Source organism: Bos indicus, chromosome 1 (genome assembly GCF_029378745.1).
Source record: "Bos indicus isolate NIAB-ARS_2022 breed Sahiwal x Tharparkar chromosome 1, NIAB-ARS_B.indTharparkar_mat_pri_1.0, whole genome shotgun sequence".
Taxonomy (NCBI): domain Eukaryota; kingdom Metazoa; phylum Chordata; class Mammalia; order Artiodactyla; family Bovidae; genus Bos; species Bos indicus.
The window spans coordinates 154,747,392-154,768,738 of NC_091760.1; the positions used below are offsets into that span (position 1 = coordinate 154,747,392).

The following is a 21,347-nucleotide window of genomic DNA, read 5'->3' on the forward strand; positions in this document are numbered from 1 at the left end:
CAGTTGCTCAGTTGTGTCCGACTCTCTGAGACCCCAAGGACCGCAGCACGCCAGGCCTCCCTGTCCTTCACTAACTCCCAGAGCTTACTCAAACTCATGACCCTCGAGTCGGTGATGCCATCCAACCATCTCATCCTCTGGCATCCCCTTCTCCTCCCACCTTCAATCTTTCCCGGCATCAGGGTCTTTTCAAAAAATTAAACCACAATATAATACTATTACATCCTTATTAGAATGGTTAAAAATTCCTGACAATATAAAAATACTGTTGAGGATGCTGAGCAACAGGAGTTTTCACATGCTGCTGATGGAAAAGTCAAACAGTAGAACTACTCGGAACACAGGTCAACAAAACGTAGATCCACACAAAACCCTGAACACAAACGCTCCCTGCAGCTTTGTCAGTAACTGTAAAACCTGTAAACCACCCAAATGTCCTTCATAAGAGAACAAACGACAGCACATTCACACGAAGGAATTCCATCCAGCAATAAAAAGGAAGAGCTACTGTTTATCCAGCATATGCAACAACTTAGATCTGAAGTTTGTGAATAAAAAAGCCAGTGAAAAAGTGTTATACTCTACATGATTTCACTTATATAACATTCTTTAAGTGACAAAACTATCATCCTGGAGAATAGACCAGTGATAGTTAAGGGTTAGAGTTGCAGGGAAAAAATCTAATACACAATCTGAGATGTTGTTTAGGTTTTCCTTATATTTACGGCTATTATATATTTCCTTTTCTACTGAATGTATGCCTGTTCATGTCATTTACTTACTAATAAACAGAAATTCTTTCTATATCTTGGATATCAAGTTTTTGTTAGTTTTTTAAATATTGTTATCTTTCCCCAGATTGTAGCTTGTGTTTTCACTTTCTTTATGATATCTTCGGAAAGAATTTCTTGATGAACTCAATCTAATTCTACATAATTGTCTTTTGTCTTAAATATTTTGCTGCTCTAAAGTATAATCATAATTTGGGAGAAACTAGTATTTCCCATAAGTTGTGAAAAAGAGATTCATTCTTGTTTTCCCCCATATGGAAAATCAGTTGTCTTCAGCACCATTTAATGATAAGCCCATTCTTTACCACTGATCTGCAATGCCAGTTTTGCCATGTATTAGATTTTAATACATGCGGTGCCTGACTTTCTGTTCTTTGTGCTGGTTTATTTGTCAAGCCATTCCCACCTGTGCCTGTTACAGAGTACACCTTTGTTCTTCACAAGTGTCTTGGCTACTGGACATTTCCTTCCTGTATGTAAATATCAGAATCAGACTACAAAGTTACTGAAAAAACACTGATGATATTTTGACTTAAAAGTACACTGAATCTATGTATCAACTTGAAAACAACTTACTAGCTCTGTGACAATGAGCTATCCCTTCCACAATCGTGGTGAAGTCTCTGTATTTATCCAGGTCTTACATGTCTTTCCATAAAGTTTCATAATATTCTCCATAAAAGTTATCATATTTTTATTGAATTTATTCAAGGATATTCATATTTTTATACTATAAAACACTTTATTACTTGTGTATTTCTGAGTGCAAGTGATATTGCATGTTAATTTTATATCAGGGAATATTTGTAAAATAAATTGTTAATTCCAATGGTTTATCTATAGATTCTTATCTTGTTCCCATTTTTAAAGAGAACATTTTAACTATTTCATCATTGAGGATGGTTTTGCTATAGTTCTTTTATACATGTTCTTCTTCATAGTATGGAAATTATTTTCTATTCAACATTTGCTAAGCAATATTCTTTTTATAATATGGACTGTAGCCCACCCAACTCTTCTAGTCATGGAACCCTCCAGGTAAGAATACTGGAGTGGGTTGCCATTCCCTTCTCCAGTGAATCTCCCAACCAAGGGATTGAACCCAGGTCTCCCGCATTGCAGGAAGATTTCATTACCATCTGAGCCACCAGGAAATGCGGGCAATAGTTTCTCTACATCTACTGAAATGACCTTCTTCTTTATTTTGTTAATAAGCTGAATGACTTTAAAAATTTTTGTAAGGAACAAACCTTACACTCCCAGGATAGACAAGATTTGATAAGATGTCATCCTTTTATGTATTGCTCCATTTAGTTTACCAGTATTTTATTTGTATGATATTCATGCACAAGAATAGCTTGTATTCTCATAAAGCCCTTGTCTGATACTGTTATAAAGGTTATATGAGCCGTGTGATGTGAATGTGAGAACATTCCCTACATTTCAGTTCTCTCAAAGAACTTTTAATGAGAACAAAATTGTTGTTGTTGTTTTTTTTAGTAATCATCTGTCTCCAAATTGGGACTAGTGTTTTCTCTGTGGGATATGATAAAGTATTTTTTCCATTATATTAATAGTTATGGCTTCACCAAGAATTTTTTTCTTATAACATTTGTGATCCACAAAATACAGTTGTGTGTATTGTATAAAAATCACTCTGACAAATAATTTTTCCCATTTTCAAATAAACTCTTTGTACATGATATAATATTTTTTGTAGCCATAGTCTTTTATGTGAGAAATATAACTCAGTAAGCAATGAATGTACTCTAGCTTTACAAAGTACTTAGTATTTTATGTAAAATGTACTTAACTGTCTTTAGTCACTTTTAATCATTCTTTTCTAATACAACTTTTTCCACTTTGTTTTAGTTTTCAAATTTCTTACCATAAAAATTTTCACTAAATTTTCTTGCGGTCTTTTTAATCAGCATATAATTCTGAATAAATTTTAGAAAGATATTTTCCAGGTTCATAGAATCTTTCTGGAAATTGACAAAATTTAAACACTTGTTTAAAAATTTTATTTAAAGATCTTATTAACTCATTTCACATATATTTTTACTCTGATAATCACAGAAATACAAGGAAACTATAATGTTTCCTTATTTCCCAATGAATTATCTTTGAGTTCTCTTATTTGAGGTCTCTTATTTCTTCTATTATTTTTCAGTCAATAGTTCTAGATTTGCAGTTAATTCTTTCCTGTCACATTATCCTTTTTTGATTGGTTCTTGTTAACATAAAATACTTGTAAAACTGCTTGCTTACATCTTTGCTTCAGCATCTATAGCAGACTGCTGGTATAAATGATTCTGATTATCACACGCCTCTTACGATGCGGTTTTCCAGATCCTTCCATCAAGCGGCAGTGGCATCATGCCAGTGATGTGTTTCTTGGTCCATGCATGTCAGGTTTCTCTCCATGTATTTATACTTCTCACAGCAGTGCTTGGTCACACATATTCCTAAGTGTGTAATCATTCTTAGTGCTACTGTGAATAGATTCTTTTGGCTTTAAATGATTGTCAGATTGTTCACTGCTAGTCTACAGAAATGCAATTTTGCTGTTGCTCTATTGTGGCTGGCACTGGTACTTGCTGTGGCCGACAAAAGGCTGTAGAGGTTTCTCAGAGCCAGTAATGAGCCTGGTTCTCACAAACCCTGCAGTGTCTGTCTGTCCTCACGAATGCTGACACCACCAGTAATAGAGTGATGGCTGGACCACTGAAGGATGAAGCACGTGGCTCAGTCACTCTATCATGTCACCTGTCATCCAATCTCCAGACACCCAAGTGAGGCCAGTCTGGACCAGTCATTCCCCAAACACATAGGCAAGGTGAGCCCATAGCAAGAGAATTACCAAGCTTAGGCACTTTCTCATTAGCAATCATAAACACTTCTGTTTTACAGAACTGAGTTTAGGGATGGTTTGTTATATAGCAAACTGATAGCCTACTGACAAGTAAGATGAACCAAATGGCCGAGTACATACCAAGCACATAAGTGACCAACACAGCTCATTTTAGTTACTGAGCTCAGCTATATACCATTCGGAAACACGTTCAATCTACCAGTGCAAAATACATCAAAAAGTAGTTCAAGGAACCTCTTAGAAACTAATTCTAAAATTGCAAAAGTTTTACAATATGCTTTTAAGAAAAGTATTTTGTAAACAGAATAGAAAAACATTTGAACTTTAAAAATCATTTGTAAACAGAATAGAAAAACATTTGAACTTTAAAAATCAGAAAAGAAAAGCTAATCTTCTCCAACTATGTCTCAAATCATGCCTCAAAACTTTTTGAAACGAATTAGGACACACATATGCAAATTAAAAAATAAAAAATTTCTCAATAAGAAACGTTTATTTCAGAAAGATTAGCAGTATCACTCTTCATACGAGTGAGTATTAAATAAGCAAACTGCGGCCCGTGAAGACAGCATTACACTAAAATATTACAAGGTTGCTTTCTTTGCAAATGACTCATCTTCTTTAATCACTTTAGATATCAAGTAAATGATCTTAAATAAACATCTTCAGAACACAATTGTCTGGTATTTGGAAGAGGTTTACTTTTCAAGAAAATTATCCAAAGTCTAAACATGAATAATGCATTTTGATATTTAACCACATACATGAAAGGCAATGTTAAAGAGTTCCCTATAATACATACTTTTAAGTCACATTTTTAAAAAAAAAGGACTTCTTAAAGTCACTTTGTTTAAAAAATAAAGTGATTAATATCAAGGTAATATATCTAAAAAGTAAACACAAAGACATTTATTAGCAAAGAAACAGGAAAATTTTAAAATAACCCCGCAACACTTTTGTGTTTGCAATTTATCAAGAAATATTGTAAAAGAACAAAACAAATGTTGGCTCATTCTGGAGCTTCTTTGTCATCATTAATGTATTCAGGTTTTCACAGCTGAACTGCTATCCTCTGAAAAGGTTTTCATGAAAGGAAACTCACATTCAGTGTTTAAACAAAGCTGTCAGGTTACCAAGACTAAAACTTGTTTGAGTGTCCAGAAAATCTTCTCTTAAAAATAAAAACTATGTTGGTTTTTATTTGCAAACAAAATAGAATAAGGTTTTGTTTAACCATACGTATTTATTTGGGGGGAAAATAGAGAAAGAATAATTTTAACATAAAGTGAGACTATTTTGAGCGGCTATTTTGTTTCACTACTGGTCCTATTTCTCAAATTGATACAAATGATCTCCTTCTGTTTCTGTCTATCTGCTTGCCTTGTCAGTACAACTAACTGTCAGGGTTGGGGAGATCTCCACCATCCAAACAGAAGATGTGCAGTTTGTAACCTGCTTAATTCGCCTTATGTCCTACATGCCCTCAGTATGGTGTTCATTAAAATCTCAGCTGTTTTGTTCATAGCAGTGGCAGCCTAAACATAGGCTTATTTTTCTTTGTTAAAAGGCCAGATTGTGCATAAATATACCCCTAATCTGTGTGTGTGTGTGTGTATGTGTGTGTTAATGGCAAGAAATTAAACCAAGTATGTAAATGCTTATTGGTGTTTTCATTACTCAAGCCAGGCATCTGAACTCACTTAGTCCCTTGCCTAGATATTAATAAAAATAGCACCTCTCAGTCTTTGGAGAGAGGTTTAATGTAACAGCCATCTCTAAAATCAGATAACCTATATTAAGCACTGCAAGTTGGTGTGCTTGTTGGAAATTCTATAAATTGCCATTAACAACCATTTAAGAGTCCCCATTCCTCCCCCTCCAAGAAGCTCCTGGTAGGCCCTAGGTTTCCAATCTTAATTGCTTCCATGTATTTGATTATATAAAAGGTTTAAATGAAACCTACTTATATTGCCTTGGCAATATGATAAAATGGCTCAAATCAATTACTTTTTTTTTTTTTTTGGCTTGAAGAGAAAACTCAAACCTTTACATTTGATTGGCCAACCCCTTCAGTTCTGATCTGTTCACAAGCAGACTTTAATATTTACTAGTAGTAAAAAACACTATTTTACTATTTTAAAAACTTTACTAAGCTTTTAAATGCAATATAAAAGCATCTCAATGATTCTATTACACAAATAATTTCAAAACTCATGTATGAACTGTATAGTTAACAGTGTTCACATGTATCAAATTAACCCCATACTGAAATCATTAAAAGTATGAAAATGTGTCAAATATTTAATTACTACATTTTTGTGTGAAGTTTATTAACAAGACAAAAGATTTATTTTTAACTTGTTACTAAGTTACTTGTGATGTTAATTTTAACATGCAATTAATTAAATGTACATAAAGAACTATTAAAATATACCTGACAGATGCAAAAAATAATTTAACCTCAGAATGACTAAAAACTAAATACTGTATACTGGTTGTTTTGACCCATACAATACACATTTTTAAAATAAGATTACATTAACTATTAAATATAGCTGCCTGAGTATGACAACCATAATTATATCTTCGAAAGTTTTTCTCAAAAGCTATCAGATTAACTGATTGCAGAAACTGCCCTTAATAGACACAGATTGGAGATAATCCTCCAAGTATCAGAAAAAGCACATTAAGCAGTCTTCTCTTTACTCCTAATGTTAATTTGTGAATCATGTGAAGTATGCGGACTTCTAATACTGCTCTCTGATGGAAAACAAGCAAAGACTTTCACCTTAGTGGTGATGTTTTACTATCATCAATCCACCCAGGTTTAAGGGAAAAAGAGGTTCCCAACCAAGAGCACCAAGGATAAAGCATCACCACTGAGGAGGAGCTGAACGTGAGGGAATGACGAGAGTTGAAGTGAGTCCAGCAAGAAAGAGCTGGGTACGGTTAAGACAGCAGCCTTGACAGGAAGCAAGGCCACCACAGTTTCAGGTTTCATCCTGAAGGGCAGGAAGGGACTTCTCAACACACTATGGCAGGCAATACTACGTCTAAGTCTGAAATCTGCCCCATTCTCAATGTCATAATTGGGAGACATCTAGTTATAAGGCTCCATCAAAAGATAACATAAAACATCGATTTCTGCTTTATTGACTATGCCAAAGCCTTTGACTGTGTGGATCATAATAAACTGTGGAAAATTCTGAAAGAGATGGGAATACCAGAACACCTGATCTGCCTCTTGAGAAATCTGTATGCAGGTCAGGAAGCAACAGTTAGAACTGGACATGGAACAACAGACTGGATCCAAATAGGAAAAGGAATTCATCAAGGCTGTATATTGTCACCCTGTTTATTTAACTTATATGCAGAGTACATCATGAGAAACGCTGGGCTGGAAGAAACACAAGTTGGAATCAAGATTGCCGGGAGAAATATCAGTAACCTCAGATATGCAGATGACACCACCCTTATGGCAGAAAGTGAAGAGGAACTAAAGAGCCTCTTGATGAAAGTGAAAGAGGAGAGTGAAAAAATTGGCTTAAAGCTCAACATTCAGAAAACGAAGATCATGGCATCCGGTCCCACCACTTCATGGGAAATAGATGGGGAAACAGTGGAAACAGTGTCAGACTTTATTTTTCTGGGCTCCAAAATCACTACAGATGGTGACTGCAGCCATGAAATTAAAAGACGCTTACTCCTTGGAAGGAAAGTTATGACCAACCTAGATAGCATATTCAAAAGCAGAGACATTACTTTGCCAACAAAGGTTCGTCTAGTTAAGGCTATGGTTTTTCCTGTGGTCACGTATGGATGTGAGTTGGACTGTGAAGAAGGCTGAGCACCGAAGAACTGATGCTTTTGAACTGTGGTGTTGGAGAAGACTCTTGAGAGTCCCTTGGACTGCAAGGAGATCCAACCAGTCCATTCTGAAGGAGATCAGCCCTGGGATTTCTTTGGAAGGAATGATGCTAAAGCTGAAACTCCAGTACTTTGGCCACCTCAGAGAAGAGTTGACTCACTGGAAAAGACTCTGATGCTGGGAGGGACTGGGGGCAGGAGGAGAAGGGGATGCAGAGGATGAGATGGCTGGATGGCATCACTGACTCGATGGACTTGAGTCTGAGTGAACTCCGGGAGTTGGTGATGGACAGGGAGGCCTGGCGTGCTGCGATTCATGGGGTCGCAAAGAGTCGGACACAACTGAGCGACTGAACTGATCTGATGCTGTAGAACTAAAACTTCAGGAACAAACTCATCAGGACTTATTCAGCAACTGACAGAAAGTCCCCCACTCCCAGTTTGGATAACCCTTGTGTTCCTCTCAGCACTGTGGGGGTGGTTTAGCCAGGATAACAAGTTAACACTGAGTACACAAGTTTCCACAGGCTAAATCAACCTTTCCCAGAGTGAAATCAGAGGATCCAAGACAGGGTCTCTGTACTCACATGAAGACGAGGAGGAGAGGAATGAGGTACCCACATTAACCCATCTGAATCTCCTTAACAAAATCAAAGAGAATAATGTGACAGTTCTTCACATGCGCAAAATGACTGGACAGCAATACAAAATTACTTACAAGAAATATGAGCAACATAAAAAGTTGGGAGTTATGTTAGAGTATACAGATCAATTCTGATAAATTTTCAAGTATGATATGACTATTCCCACCACCTTTTAATAATGAAAGAAAACAAAGTAAATTGAGATGTAAATCACTTATTGTGATATATATACATAGTGCTTCTGGTGTATAGAAACAGGCCCACCAGTTTTAAAGGCACTGTGAGGTCTGTGACTCTCCTGTACGTGTCCGAAAACACTGCCAGTCTTCCTGCTGTCTCTTGGCAGCAAAGGGAACAGTGTCGTGGTCCTAAAGAGCCTCTGTGCTCTGCCTATTCATCCCTCCCTCCTCCCTAAGCCCTCCCAATCTCTGATCCTTTCACTGACTTCATGGCCTCGCCTTTACCAGAAGGTCCGAGAGTTGAACCCACAGTATGTAACCTTTTCAGACTGGCTTCTTTCACTTAGTGACATGCCTCTCAGGTTTCTGCTTGTCCTGCTACACCCTAATGGCCCCTTCAGTTTCACGGCTTAGTAATAATGACATTGTACACACATACCACTTTGTTCGTCCATTCACCAACTGAAGGTCGTCTTGGTTGCTTCCAGTTTTGGCAATCACCACTCAAGCTGCTAGAAGCACTGTGTGATGGTTTATGTTTAGACAATTCATTTGGGTGAATATCAAGGAGAGCAACTGCTGGATCTCACACTGAGAGTAAGTCCAGTTTTGTAAGCAGAGGTCACACCATCCTCTAAAGTGGCAGCGCCGCTCTGTGTGCCCACCAGCACTGAGCAGTGACCCTGCTGCTGCGCCCCCTCCCTGGCACCAGGCACCAGCATCTTGGACCTCCGTCATCCTGGTAGACGTGCACTGCTGTCTCACTCTAATCTGCGATTCTCTGGGGGCCTATGACGTGGAGCATCTTTTCCTCTGCTTATTGGTATATTTTGTTTCACAAAATGTCTGCTCAGATATTCTGTCCATTTTTCAACTACTGGGTTTTTGTTTTCTTATTTCTGGGTAATTAAATTTCTTTGTCTGTTTTAGATACCAGTCTTTTATTAGATAATTTTTGTAAACAATTTTCTGCCAGTCTCTGGCTTGCCTTTCAATCCCTTTAATGTCTTTCAAAGAGAAAAAAAAAGGTTTTAATTCTAATGAAACCCAACTTATCAATTTTTTCTTTCATTGATCATGCTTTTGGTTTTGAAACTAAAATGTCATCACAAAATGCAAGATCATGACGACTTTCACCTGCGTCATTTCCCAGGCGTTTTATGGTTTCACATTTAGGTTGATGATCCACTTTGAGTTAACTGTTTCTGAAAGGTATAAAATCGACGCCTAGATTTGTTTTAATTGGCTTTGCTTCTTCGTCAGTATCAGTCACTTAGCTCTGCTTGTACGGGTCTTTCTGCGCTCCCTATTCTGAAGTCAGACACGGTCAGTCTTCTTCTAACTTTGTTCTCCTTCAATGTTGTCTTGTCTGTTCTGGGTGGGTCGTGGACTTGAGCAGAGAAATCCTGTGTAGTCTCACACTGGAAAGTGATTAAACAAATGTAGAAAACCAGGCTGCAAAGTTCTTTTAGCCTCTTTAAGAACTTTCTTTAAATATCACTTCATTAAAAAAAAAAGGGGGGGGGGCCCCACAGGCTACTCACAAGGTGCTTCTGAAATGCTAGAATCTTGGCATGCAACAAATTAATCCTCAGACCTGACAATGAATGAACACTTTAAAGGCATATTATTTTCTTTCAAAAAGTTTTGGGGGGATTCTCTCGCAGTCCAGTTAGTGGTTAGGACACAGCACTTTCACTGCCATGATCTGGGTTCAATCCCTGGTCAGGGAACTAAGATCCCGCAAGCCACACAGCCAAAAAAAAATAATAATAATAATAATAATTTAAAACAATTATTAAAAGTCAAGATGGAATTTAGAGACCATGTATAATAAGAATCAAACGAGAACTGCTTACTGTGTAGTGAGTGCAAGTCGCTCAGTCATGTCCAACTCTTTGTGACCCCATGGACTATACAGTCCATGGAATTCTCCAGGCCAGAATACTGGAGTGGGTAGCCTTTCTCTTCTCTAGGAGATCTTCCCAACCCAGGGATCAAACCCAGGTCTCCAGCATGGCAGACAGATTCTTTACCAGCTGAACCACAAGGGAAGCCTAACAACACTGGAGTGGGTAGCCTCTCCCTTCTCCAGCAGATCTTGCCAACCAAGGAATCAAACTGAAGTCTCGTGCATTCCAGGTGTATTCTTCACCAACTGAGCCAGGGAAGCCCAGTGTGCAGTACACACAGCAACTAACTAAAAGCAGCAGTCTACCCTTGAAACTCAAAATGCCATTTAAAGAGTCACCTACACTAATTTTCTACTATTGCTAAATAGACTGTTCTTCTAGTAAATTACTCTATTTTGACCCATCTGATCTGTGAACACCCTGGTAGACTGAATTCAGAATTTAGGGCATAAAATGAGAGTCAATGGATAGTATAAAGAGTCTTGAGCACTGAAAAACTAAATATACTCCTATGAACCTCTTTCCTAGAAATGAGAGATATATTTAATTTTTCAAAGTCTAGACTCCCCAAGCCTCTTGCATTTTATATTTAAATATTTACTACCTCATTACTCTTCTGCCTATTTTCTTTTCTTATTTGCAACTTTAGGAATTTCTGTCATTAAGCAAAGAAGGAAAGGAAAGAAGATAAAAACAATAGAAACATTCATCAATCAAATTAGGCAAAAAGACTGTCAAACTAATTTTTTAAATTACAGTATTGAATTATCTGGACTGTTTTTATCTCCCTTGCACATAAAATCACCACTGATTACATGACAGTCAATCTTGTTCTCAGGTTTATGGAGAAGAGCAAATATTATTAATTATGGCTTGGTTGACCATTCATCTCCTCTGCTTACTCTGCATATATAGAAACAGAAACAACCGTTTATTCCTCCGAGTATTCTGATCTCAACATTCAGAGTAGGCCAGACAGAAAAGTGAACTCTTCATTAAAAATATCCATGTCAAAACAGAAAATAAAAGTCAAACTGAGAATTTAAACACATTTTTGCTTCCTACCTTTTTTATATGCCACACCATTCTGTTCCTTTCCATTAGCATGATTATTTTAATTATTAATTTACTTGCAATAATGATAATAATTTAACTATTAATTAACTTAACTACTTATGATATTCAAGAAGTCAAACAGTACTTCAGTACTAAGCAAAACCCGGATAAAACTGAATACAAAACTTTCAAGGACCCACGTTCTCTTATTTTTAAATGGTAATTAAAAGTTTCTGATACTATTTACACAATGATAAACAGGACATGCATTGGTAAGTGCCAAAAGGTATTTGTTTTATTTACATCTTACAGGCTTTGCTTTCTGGCTCTGTGCTTTCTCTTCCATCCCTTTTTATCCAGCAGCAATTCCACAAAATCACTCAGCCCATTAAAAGTTTCTTCCTTTCTGCTATAAGGAGCCAAGAATGCATTATTACATTTTTCTGTGTGAAGTATGCTATTAAATAATAGCTTGTGCACTAATTAAAGCAAATGTAATTGTGAGAACACATTGACGTTGTTAAAGTAAATTAGCCAATTTGTTAATAGTTTCATTTCAAGTGACCTTAATTGTATTAATTGTGATACTAGCAAATTAAATTGAAGAGCATTAAATACATTGTTCTAATATGTCCTAGAGGAACAAATTTTCCATTACTTCAGCAAAGAGAAAATAAAGATTATTTGCACCACCCACCGAAGTCTCCTACACATGGCGTACACAATGGGTCAAGCAGAAAAGGTCTTATCAAGACAGCCTTTATTGTTACTATTTTAATATTAGTAGCATGCCATAAAACAGATCACATAGTAGTAACTGCGCTTTAGATAAATGGTTAATTCTATGACATTCTTTTATATCAGGTTAAGCAGAAATTACTTCACTATTACAGAGTTAAAATATTGAGAGTGAGGGAATAAAGATCAGCATAGAGGACTACAATATGAAAATAAATTTAAAAATACAACTCTGTGTAAATCAGGCATTACTTAATAAACGCTTAGTGTCAAGTCATATGATACATCATAAAAAAAGCTATGGCCCTCATTCTTGAAAAGAGATTTAAGAGTACAACAGAGAGAACAACACAGATGCTACATAAACTGTAGTCTTCAGAACGCTATCCACACTGGCTAACAGAAGCCCCCGAGGTGGGCCCCTGCTGGACCCTCCTGCACGTCACCCCCGTGCCCCAGACATCTTCAGACAACCTGAGTAGGACAAGAGCATCCCCACCGTAAGAACCTCCTCTCTGTGAACTGTTTCCTTTTCTGTTGCTTCTTTCTTTCTGCCTCTCTGTGCCCACGTGGCCCCTCTGTCGCCATCTCCGCATGCCTGGCTCCTTGCTGTCTGTCATTCACATGTAACTGACCAGTCACCTTCTCAGAGGGCGCTGCTCTGAATACCTGCAGTATGCACCCAGCGTTCATTATACTACCACTCTAACTGCTGCCTAGCACTTATCATTCTGATACTTTTTCTTATTTTTCTACTTTTCCACCTTTTTCTTTCTTTTTTTTTACTGTCTCTCTCATGCTAAAATGTCAATTTCATTCAAAGAGAGCACCTGGACTATTTGTTTAATAGCCTATGCCCAGATACTAGATGATCAATCAATTTTTTGAATGAATGGATCAATAAATATCAAGTTTTGTGGCCTGCAGCTCATACTATGTATGATAAAATATGTGTCTCTCTGATCTCTACTCATTTATTGAGTATAAGTGAAACTTCTTAACCATTATGTCACCACTCTAATTGAAAATCTAAGTTCAACAAAACAGATGTATTCACAAGTCTAATTAAAGATTCAAATTGTTACTAGTGTTCTAAGCTTGGTCAAAATCAGTCATGTTCTATTTTCCTGTTTTTCTGGTTCCACTGATGAACTAGCAGAAAGCAACTAGCATAATTCTTTGATACGAAATGCACTCGCAGGTCACTTCACCTGAGTGCGTCTTTTTGGTTTATGTTTTTCTAAGGTCTAAGATAATACTGTCGCACAAAATCACCTCTGTCACTCTCGTTGTGCCTGATCCAGCCAAACAAAACCACCCATCACACAGCTTCTCACCTTTGGGGACCAAGGAATGTTATAAAGGCTGACTGAGCATCACAGAAGTCTCTCAAAGTATGGATATTCCTCAGCAGATACCTCTGCCCACAGCGGCAGTGGGCAGGGCTACTGTTTCTTTCTGCCACCAGAGCAAGCAGTGAGGTCTCCTTTGCTCTTCAGTTCAGTCGCTCAGTCATGTCCGACTCTCTGTAACCCCATGGACTGCAGCACACGAGGCCTCCCTGTCCTTCACCAACTCCCAGAGCTTGCTCAAACTCATGTCCATCAAATCAGTGATGCCATCCAACCGTCTCATCCTCTGTTTTCCCCTTCTTCTTCCACCTTCAATCTTTCCCAGCATCAGGGCCTTTTCCAATGAGTCAGTTCTTTCTATCAGGTGGCCAAAGTATTGGAGCTCTAGCTTCAACATAAGTCCTTCCAATGAATATTCAGGACTGCTTTCCTTTAGGATGGACTGGCTGGATCTCCTTGCAGTCCAAGGGACTCTCAAGAGTCTTCTCCAACAGCACAGTTCAAAAGTGTTAATTCTTTGGTGCTCAGATTTCTTTATAGTCCATCTCTCACATCCATACATGACTACTGGAAAACCATGCATGACCACCGGAAAAACTTAAACTCTTAAGACAACAAAAATGAAAAAAAGTTCCAGTACAACTAAAATGACTCTTCACAAAGTCCCAATGCTAAAGGAACTGAAAAAGCAACTCCCTCTTAATACAGGGAATTGCTACACTGAATTCAATTAATAAGGAATAGACAAATCAATAAAAAGAGCTCAAAATTTATACCAATTTTTTTTTTTTTAATTTCAAGAGTACATGGGGCTTGTCTGGTGGCTCAGTGGTAAAGAATCCTCCTGCCAATGCAGAAGACACAGGTTCAATCCCTGCTAAGCCTGTGAGCCGCAGCTACTGAGCCTGTGCGCTAGGGCCCGGGAACCACAACCACTGAAGCCCATGCACCCAGACCCCGTGTTCCACAACAAGAGAAGCTGCCGCGAGGAAAAGCCCGAACACCAAAACTAGAGAGCAGCCCCCGTTCTTCACGACGAGAAGAGCCCGTACAGCAACAAAGGCTCAGCAGAGCCGAACATAAATAAATATTAAAAAGTTTTTTTTATTTCAAGAGTTCGTTTTACTAATAGTGAGTTTCACTGTTACCATTAAAATGTCTAACTTGCTAAATCTCAATTCACTATGAGAGCATGAACACATAAAATCTACATAAAATCATCTAAATCTAACATTAAAGAGCAAGTTGAACTTTTGTGGCCATGTAAATGTTTACCACTGATATTCAAGCACCACATCTTCATGTTAATTCTGGATCAGATTTTGAGTTCACTTCTACCCACTCAGGTCAGTCAGTGAGCAGTATCTTGAAAATACCTGCCCACTAATTACAGGTCATCAATCCTTTTCCCATCACAGACTGTCTCCCCCTGAAGAGTCTGTAACCAGGCGGTCCTGAGGCACTGAGCACGCTGGGCCCGTGGGGAGCTCTCTCATCTGCAGCTTCCATAATCTTGGCCCCTCCTTTACCTTCCCCTACTTTGACTATTGTCAAATACCGCTCCTTCTATCCAATTTCTGCTCAAGGAAAATTCTGACCCATCAATCCCCATTCTGTTTTCCTCTCTTTGTATTCCTCGGCCGTCTCATATTTGATCTGGTATCTCTGTGGGAAGGCTTTCAAGTCTCTAACTCGCAGCCTTTCACACTGAAGTCTCCTGTTCCCCGCCTTCTTCTGGACGGTGTAATTTAGAAGGACAGGGCACGGTATGGTCACTGCCCTCTGAGGTCACCTCTACCTAGTGTCACACCGCTTCACAAAAGCCATCATTAAGGAGATGTTTAAAAACCATTCAGTTTTTTAAAATCCTTGGTACGGTCATTTAGGAACTTCCAAGTCACTCTCCCATTTATTTAGAAATCTTTATCTTCATTAAGGAAAATGGTGGCTTTGTTGATTTAACAGTCTTACTAACAGTTCTTCATCTATCTAAACTGATGTTTTCCTCAACATCCATAAAGAATTTTTCATTAAGATGATACTTTTTACAAAACTACACAGACAGTAAAAAGAACAGTGGTTGCCACAGGTTGAGGACCAAAGGATGGGGAAGATGAACAGGTAGAAGCAGAGAATTTTGCAGATACTCTTGTGTGACATTGCTTGGACAGACACACATCTTTATACACTTGTCCAAACTTACAGGATGTAAGTTAAGTTACCAAGAGTGGATCCTAATGTAAACTATAGAGCATGGGGCAATGGAGGCTCGTCAGCTATCACAAGCACACCACTCTGGTGGGAGACACAGGTAAGAGAGGGGCTGTGCACATATGGGAACAGAGGGCATGTGGGAAATCTGTACCTTTCTCTTGACTGTTGCTGTGAAGCTATAACTGCTCTTTAAAAAAGTCTTTGAAATAATAATAATAAAAAGACTTCAAGCCAAAACCTGTCCAAACCAATGAGACCTAAATTACCACAGAGAACTAATGAAGGTGCGGAGCTGGTGAGCTGGTTGCCGTTGAACACTGCTCCCCTGAATCACCAGTCACCACTGCCCATCACGCTGTCCCACCGCATCTGTGACTCCCAACTGCCCTGCGATCCTCTGCTGCACCTCTCCTAACTCGGTCCCTCCCGAAACTTTCTACTCTGCCCTCTCATAACTCTGCCCTCTTTCCATAACTTTCTATTCTCAAACCCATCCATGAATTCTTCCACCATAAACTTCCTTGGGTACTGTCTACCTCTTATACTCCCATGACAAAGCAACCATCTGCTTTTCATTGTGTCTAAGTCCTAGGCACTGAATTCTGCTGGATGCAATCACACACATTTACAAGTTTGTATCACCTATAAATTATGATGTTTAAATTCACCTTGGTCCCCAAGGTTATATATTCTTTACCAACTCAATCTAACCTTTTTTACTCTCCCCAAATCTTCAAATGCTTCATCTTATCACTCACTATCAGCAAATTACCTCACCCTAAGATATCAAGAAAGATATTAAAATATCAGTGATACTTTATTGCACTCTCTGCCATCAAACAGATGAATGGACTGCACCGAAACACGGTTTCTCCAACCTTCCTGCTATTATAGTGAGAATAAGAATACCCTGCCCCTCTGTACAAATCCATCTCAGCTCTAGACTGCATCTGAAACCAAGCAGAACCCTGCCAGTCCCGTCCCAAGTACAAGGCTCCCCCCTTACCCACTGCCTCTTGTTTGTAGAATAACTGAAATGTCCCAGGCCTCCCTGAGTCACAAAAGCCTAGGCTCAAGTAGTTAACAATTAGGATGACAGAGGCACAGGATCTTTTCAGGGTCTGATGAACACTCCTGAGTGGTTTCACAGGTACTGTAACTGCTATTAGAGGGGAGACGTAACCACAGGGTGCTGCACCTGTAGTCAAGACACAGGCTGCTCTGTCCTGAGCAATCCTGAACCCGTGACTAGCACACTTATAAGACCTGGACTTAAAGAGAAGAGGATTAACACTATAAACTGTATGCATATCTTTGTGGGCATCAGAGTAATTGTGGCTTACTCTGCCCATATACACAGCCAGGCAACGGACACTATCAACAAAAAGACGCTACAGATTGTCAGCATCTTCCACGTTAAGAATACGGCACCCTGTGTATCAGCATGAAGAAGCTACAGAAAAAGGATCTTTGTTCATAATCCCATGGAAATGGAACGATGTCTGAGAGGGGTGGCGTGTACGAGCACGCTCACAGGTGGTTCACTGTAGGAAGTAGCTCTCTGCAACGGGCCACTCCTGTCACTTTAACAAAGCTGTGTTTTACCTAACCTCTGCCCGTGCACACGTTTCAAATATTTTGAATACATAATATTTGCCTGACGTGTTGGTACTTTACAGATAAAGAAGAAATGAAGAAGGAGTTAAGAGATCGCCAGATCTCTCTCCCAGCCTCCCCTTCACCAGTCTTATAAGAGAAACTGAGTGAAGAGGAAGATGAGGCAGTGGCAACAGCCTGCCCACAAGGAGGATGGTGACGACTCTGGCCCCGACCGCCCTGCTGTCCCTTTAAACACTGCCACACCGAGCAGAACCTTCGGGGTTGGTTCCGGGACACTAGCCCACCTTCTCCCTGGGCCCTGGACGGGCAGCCCACGTCACACGGCTGTGGACGTTTCAAGTGGCAAGCACCCAAACCTGAGTTCAGTGACACCTCTACGACGTGGAAAGCCACACTAAAGATGGTTAACAGGACCGCATCGTTTTCTTGCATCAACTACATTAAGCTGATTTTATTACCACCAATTTATTCATCAATAAAGCCAGGCACCCATTTCCAGCCATGTAATTCTGTGATATAATAAACCAAAAAAAGGAAGACTTGAGACAAAAAAATTGTAAAAAGGCAAAAATGAAGTAGGCAGGGTGTTCTGAATGTCTTAGATATTTTTTAAGTAGGTTACTAAGTATTTTATACAAGAGCCAAAAAGAAAGCTTTGAAACAGGTATTACATAAAAAGGTATTACATTAAGTAATTATCTGAATACTGCAAAAGCTGTTAAGTAAGAAGGCATATAAAATTAGAGCTAAAAACTCTGGCTGTATGTAACAAACTGCAATTCTTCACAGAGACCTAATAGAGGAAAACGTTTTCTCATCGTCAGTTAACGTTCCAATCTCTTATAAGCTTAGAAAAAAACGAGTGATTCTGATAATGTTATTTCTTTATTGATAATAGGTTAAGTCTCCCTAAGTCTTCATATTGTTTTTAGTTTAAAAACGAGTGATTCTGATAATGTTATTTCTTTATTGATAATAGGTTAAGTCTCCCTAAGTCTTCATATTGTTTTTAGTTTAAAATGATTACTTTTTCATTTAATCATTAAAAGTTACATGCTAGGACTGAATAATCATGAATAGCTGAAAAAATAAGTTTTTTTTTATGGTTTAAACTGAATTATAGGTAACTTGTCAATTAGTAATACCCTTTGATCAAAGATCTTGAAATTTAAGATGATAATTTTGGTACATAACCAAATTCAATAGAGAAAATGTCATACTTTCTGTGGTGTTTTCAATTTGAAAGAGAAATTCAAGCATTTAAAAGTTTAATTAACATAGAAAATGTGCCCTAAGATTTTGCATGTATATATGCAAATACTTTTTTTTCTGCCCTCACTCACTTCCCTCAAACATCCATGAAAGTAAACCAATGATATGTAACTTTCTCTCTGTCTTATCTGTTATGTGGCTATTTTTGCTAATCCTTTCCAGAATATGCAGAACCATTTAACTCGGAAATGTAGTATATTTCTGTAAATATAAAAATTCAGGTTTCAGAAATTAAAGACTTATTTGTTTACTTCTGGAATATGCAAAAGGAATTTTTTCAAGTCAACAAAAAACATGGTTTCTACACAGAGAGAACACTGATTAAGTCCAGTGTTTGACTACTTACAAAATGAGTCATCTAGTTGCCACAAATTCCCTTGTGGGAAAAGTGTAAATGGCTTCAAATACGTGGAGAACCCCATGAAAGACATATATTAAAATAAACCAACATACTAAAAAGGTGATGATTTTTCAAGTAAATATGACAACCCCATTAAAATGCAGCACAGTTTTCTGCAAAAAGAAAACCTAAGATGAAATAGATGCTTTATATACAATATTTACATATACAATGCACAAAACCCACCACCGTTAGTAACCTTTCTGGCTCTGAAGAACTAGATATTTACATATCTTTCTTCTGCGTGTGCGTGCGCTTATGTGTGTTTTGTGTATATTTTTAACAGTTGACAGCTGTTTTAGAGCATACAGAGATGCCAGGCTGAATGAGGGTCTTGATTACTTCAAGATTAGCTATCTAAAGTTTCTATTCATTTTAAGTGTTGTTAGTTGGAAGAGTCATTAGTCACTTCCTTGTCTCATAGAACATCAGCATACATTTACATTGTTAATGAACATTTGGGGTAAATGAATTAATGGCACTTTTAAACATCAATTCAGTCCTAATAACTTTGTATGTCATAGAAATGTTGGCTAGGATATAAATGAAAAGCCTTTTCAGTAAAGGTAACACCTTATTCCTGCAAACAATAAAGTATAAAATTAATTTAAAATGTTTTCTTAACCAGTTTTTAAAAAATGAACCTCAATATTTAATGACCTAGTCCAGAGAAAAATACACACTTAAAAAAAATGTTTATTCAAAAATAAGCAAATAAATCAGAACATTTTGGTGAAAATATTTTATATATTGATAACACAAAAATGTATTCACTTTTAAAATATGCACTTATGGAAGTGACTGCAGAATGATCTGACTTATTTAATTAAGAGTACTTCTTAAAGGTATGACATTTAAGAAAAAAAGCATCACTAGGGATGACTGTATCGTTCTCACCACTAAAATTCTTTAAATGCTGAAACTAAACAGTAACATTTTTTTCATACTATCAAAACCTTAAATAGCAGTTTAAATAGAAGCAAATATAAAAATAAAATCATGAAAACAAGCTGTACACTATTTTCATTAAAAACAAGGGCATTTGGATGATGTGGAATGTATTAAAGATGGACAAAACAACATCTACACACTCCATAAACTCAAGAGCTTGTGTGCTAAAGAAATAGTTACGTTTAGGAAATCAACTTTTTTTAATTCCCAAAACATTACTTAATGCAGACCTTTACATCAACATAGGAAAAAAAACTATCTGAAGTATAGAAAACATATGTGAATGACTTTGACTAAGTATAATTTCTTAAAATAGATCTTACAATCCTGGTATATGTATGAGTGAAAATGTACAAGTAGTTACTTGAATCATGAATCGACTTCAGCAAATATTTAGTTGAAATAAGGATAAAGCTTCAAGAATTGTCACAAACTTACTCTTTCCTTCTAAGATACTATGTTATCATTAATATTGAGAAAATACTATAAAGCTCCAATACATACACATTTAATACATTTTTCTAGGGTAGGCCCTAACAGAGTTGATCTCTTAACAATTTCCATACATAGATATTTAAAAGAAAAACACAAATTTCAATTATTAAAAAAAAAGAGAAGAATCAGGCAAGTCTTTTACCCTATAATAATCTCAACTTGCTGAAAGAAAGAAGAAAAATCCCCACAAAAATGAACACCAAAGGTTTAGACATCTTTAGAAGATGTTTCACACAGACCATTTTGTATTTCAAAATTCTTATGCTGAAGTAATGAAGCGTTTAAGTTTACGGATTTCTTTTTTTTTTTTTTAAGAATGACAGTGCATTAAACATGGGCTAAGGCTAATGTGTCTACAATTAAAAGTTGGCGCTCAGTGTCACAGCGCTCCATATCTATCCAGCAAAATGGTCTTAAAAGTTCTTCTGTGCAGCCTCATCTAGAGGAAGACGTCTAGGGCGGGGCTAGCTGGAGACCCGCTGCCAACTTTCCCAGCAGTTCAGCAGTTATCCGCGCAGGAAACTCACCTCCAGGCTGGTCTGGGTAGCTCGACAAAGGGTCAGTGCCCACCTCTTGTTCTTCTGGCTGCAGAGGATGTCTAGTTTCAGACAAGGAATGATACATTGTGAGAACTGGACAATGTCACCAAAAGTGCCCACCTGGAAGATGAAAAATACGGGGAAAAATGATACTCTTTTTCCTGCCTTGACTAGGAATAAATGCAAAACTGAAATGATTAAGTGAGCATTACAAACATTAACAAGCTTTCTACAGGATCCAGGGACTTTTAATACACACTAGTAGGAAAGAAGTGAAAAAGTAGCACTAAATTTTCTTTTTAAAAATTATTTTCCAAATCTGAACTTCACTGGTAATCTTTACCTCAACATTCTATTACATATGTCTGCCGTATACTCCTGCACAAAAAAGCTGAATTGTAACTTAAACCATTGTCACATTTATAATACCCTTCATCTTGT

At 37.6% G+C, this 21,347-nt stretch overlaps 1 protein-coding gene across 15 annotated transcripts in view; it reads right to left on the reverse strand.

Moving 5' to 3' along the window:
* The window catches only part of TBC1D5 (TBC1 domain family member 5), a 592,732-nt gene that overhangs the window by 335,514 nt on the left and 235,871 nt on the right, over nt 1–21,347 (reverse strand). For 14 of the 15 annotated variants that reach the window (XM_070772644.1, XM_070772249.1, XM_070772468.1 and 11 more), the window contains one exon: nt 20,895–21,026. In XM_070772644.1, the coding sequence (XP_070628745.1) occupies nt 20,895–20,991 (97 nt within the window). In that variant the 5' untranslated portion in view covers nt 20,992–21,026. Of the gene's footprint in view, nt 1–20,894; nt 21,027–21,347 lie in introns of those variants that run through there. The other variant, XM_070772767.1, reaches the window with a different exon arrangement.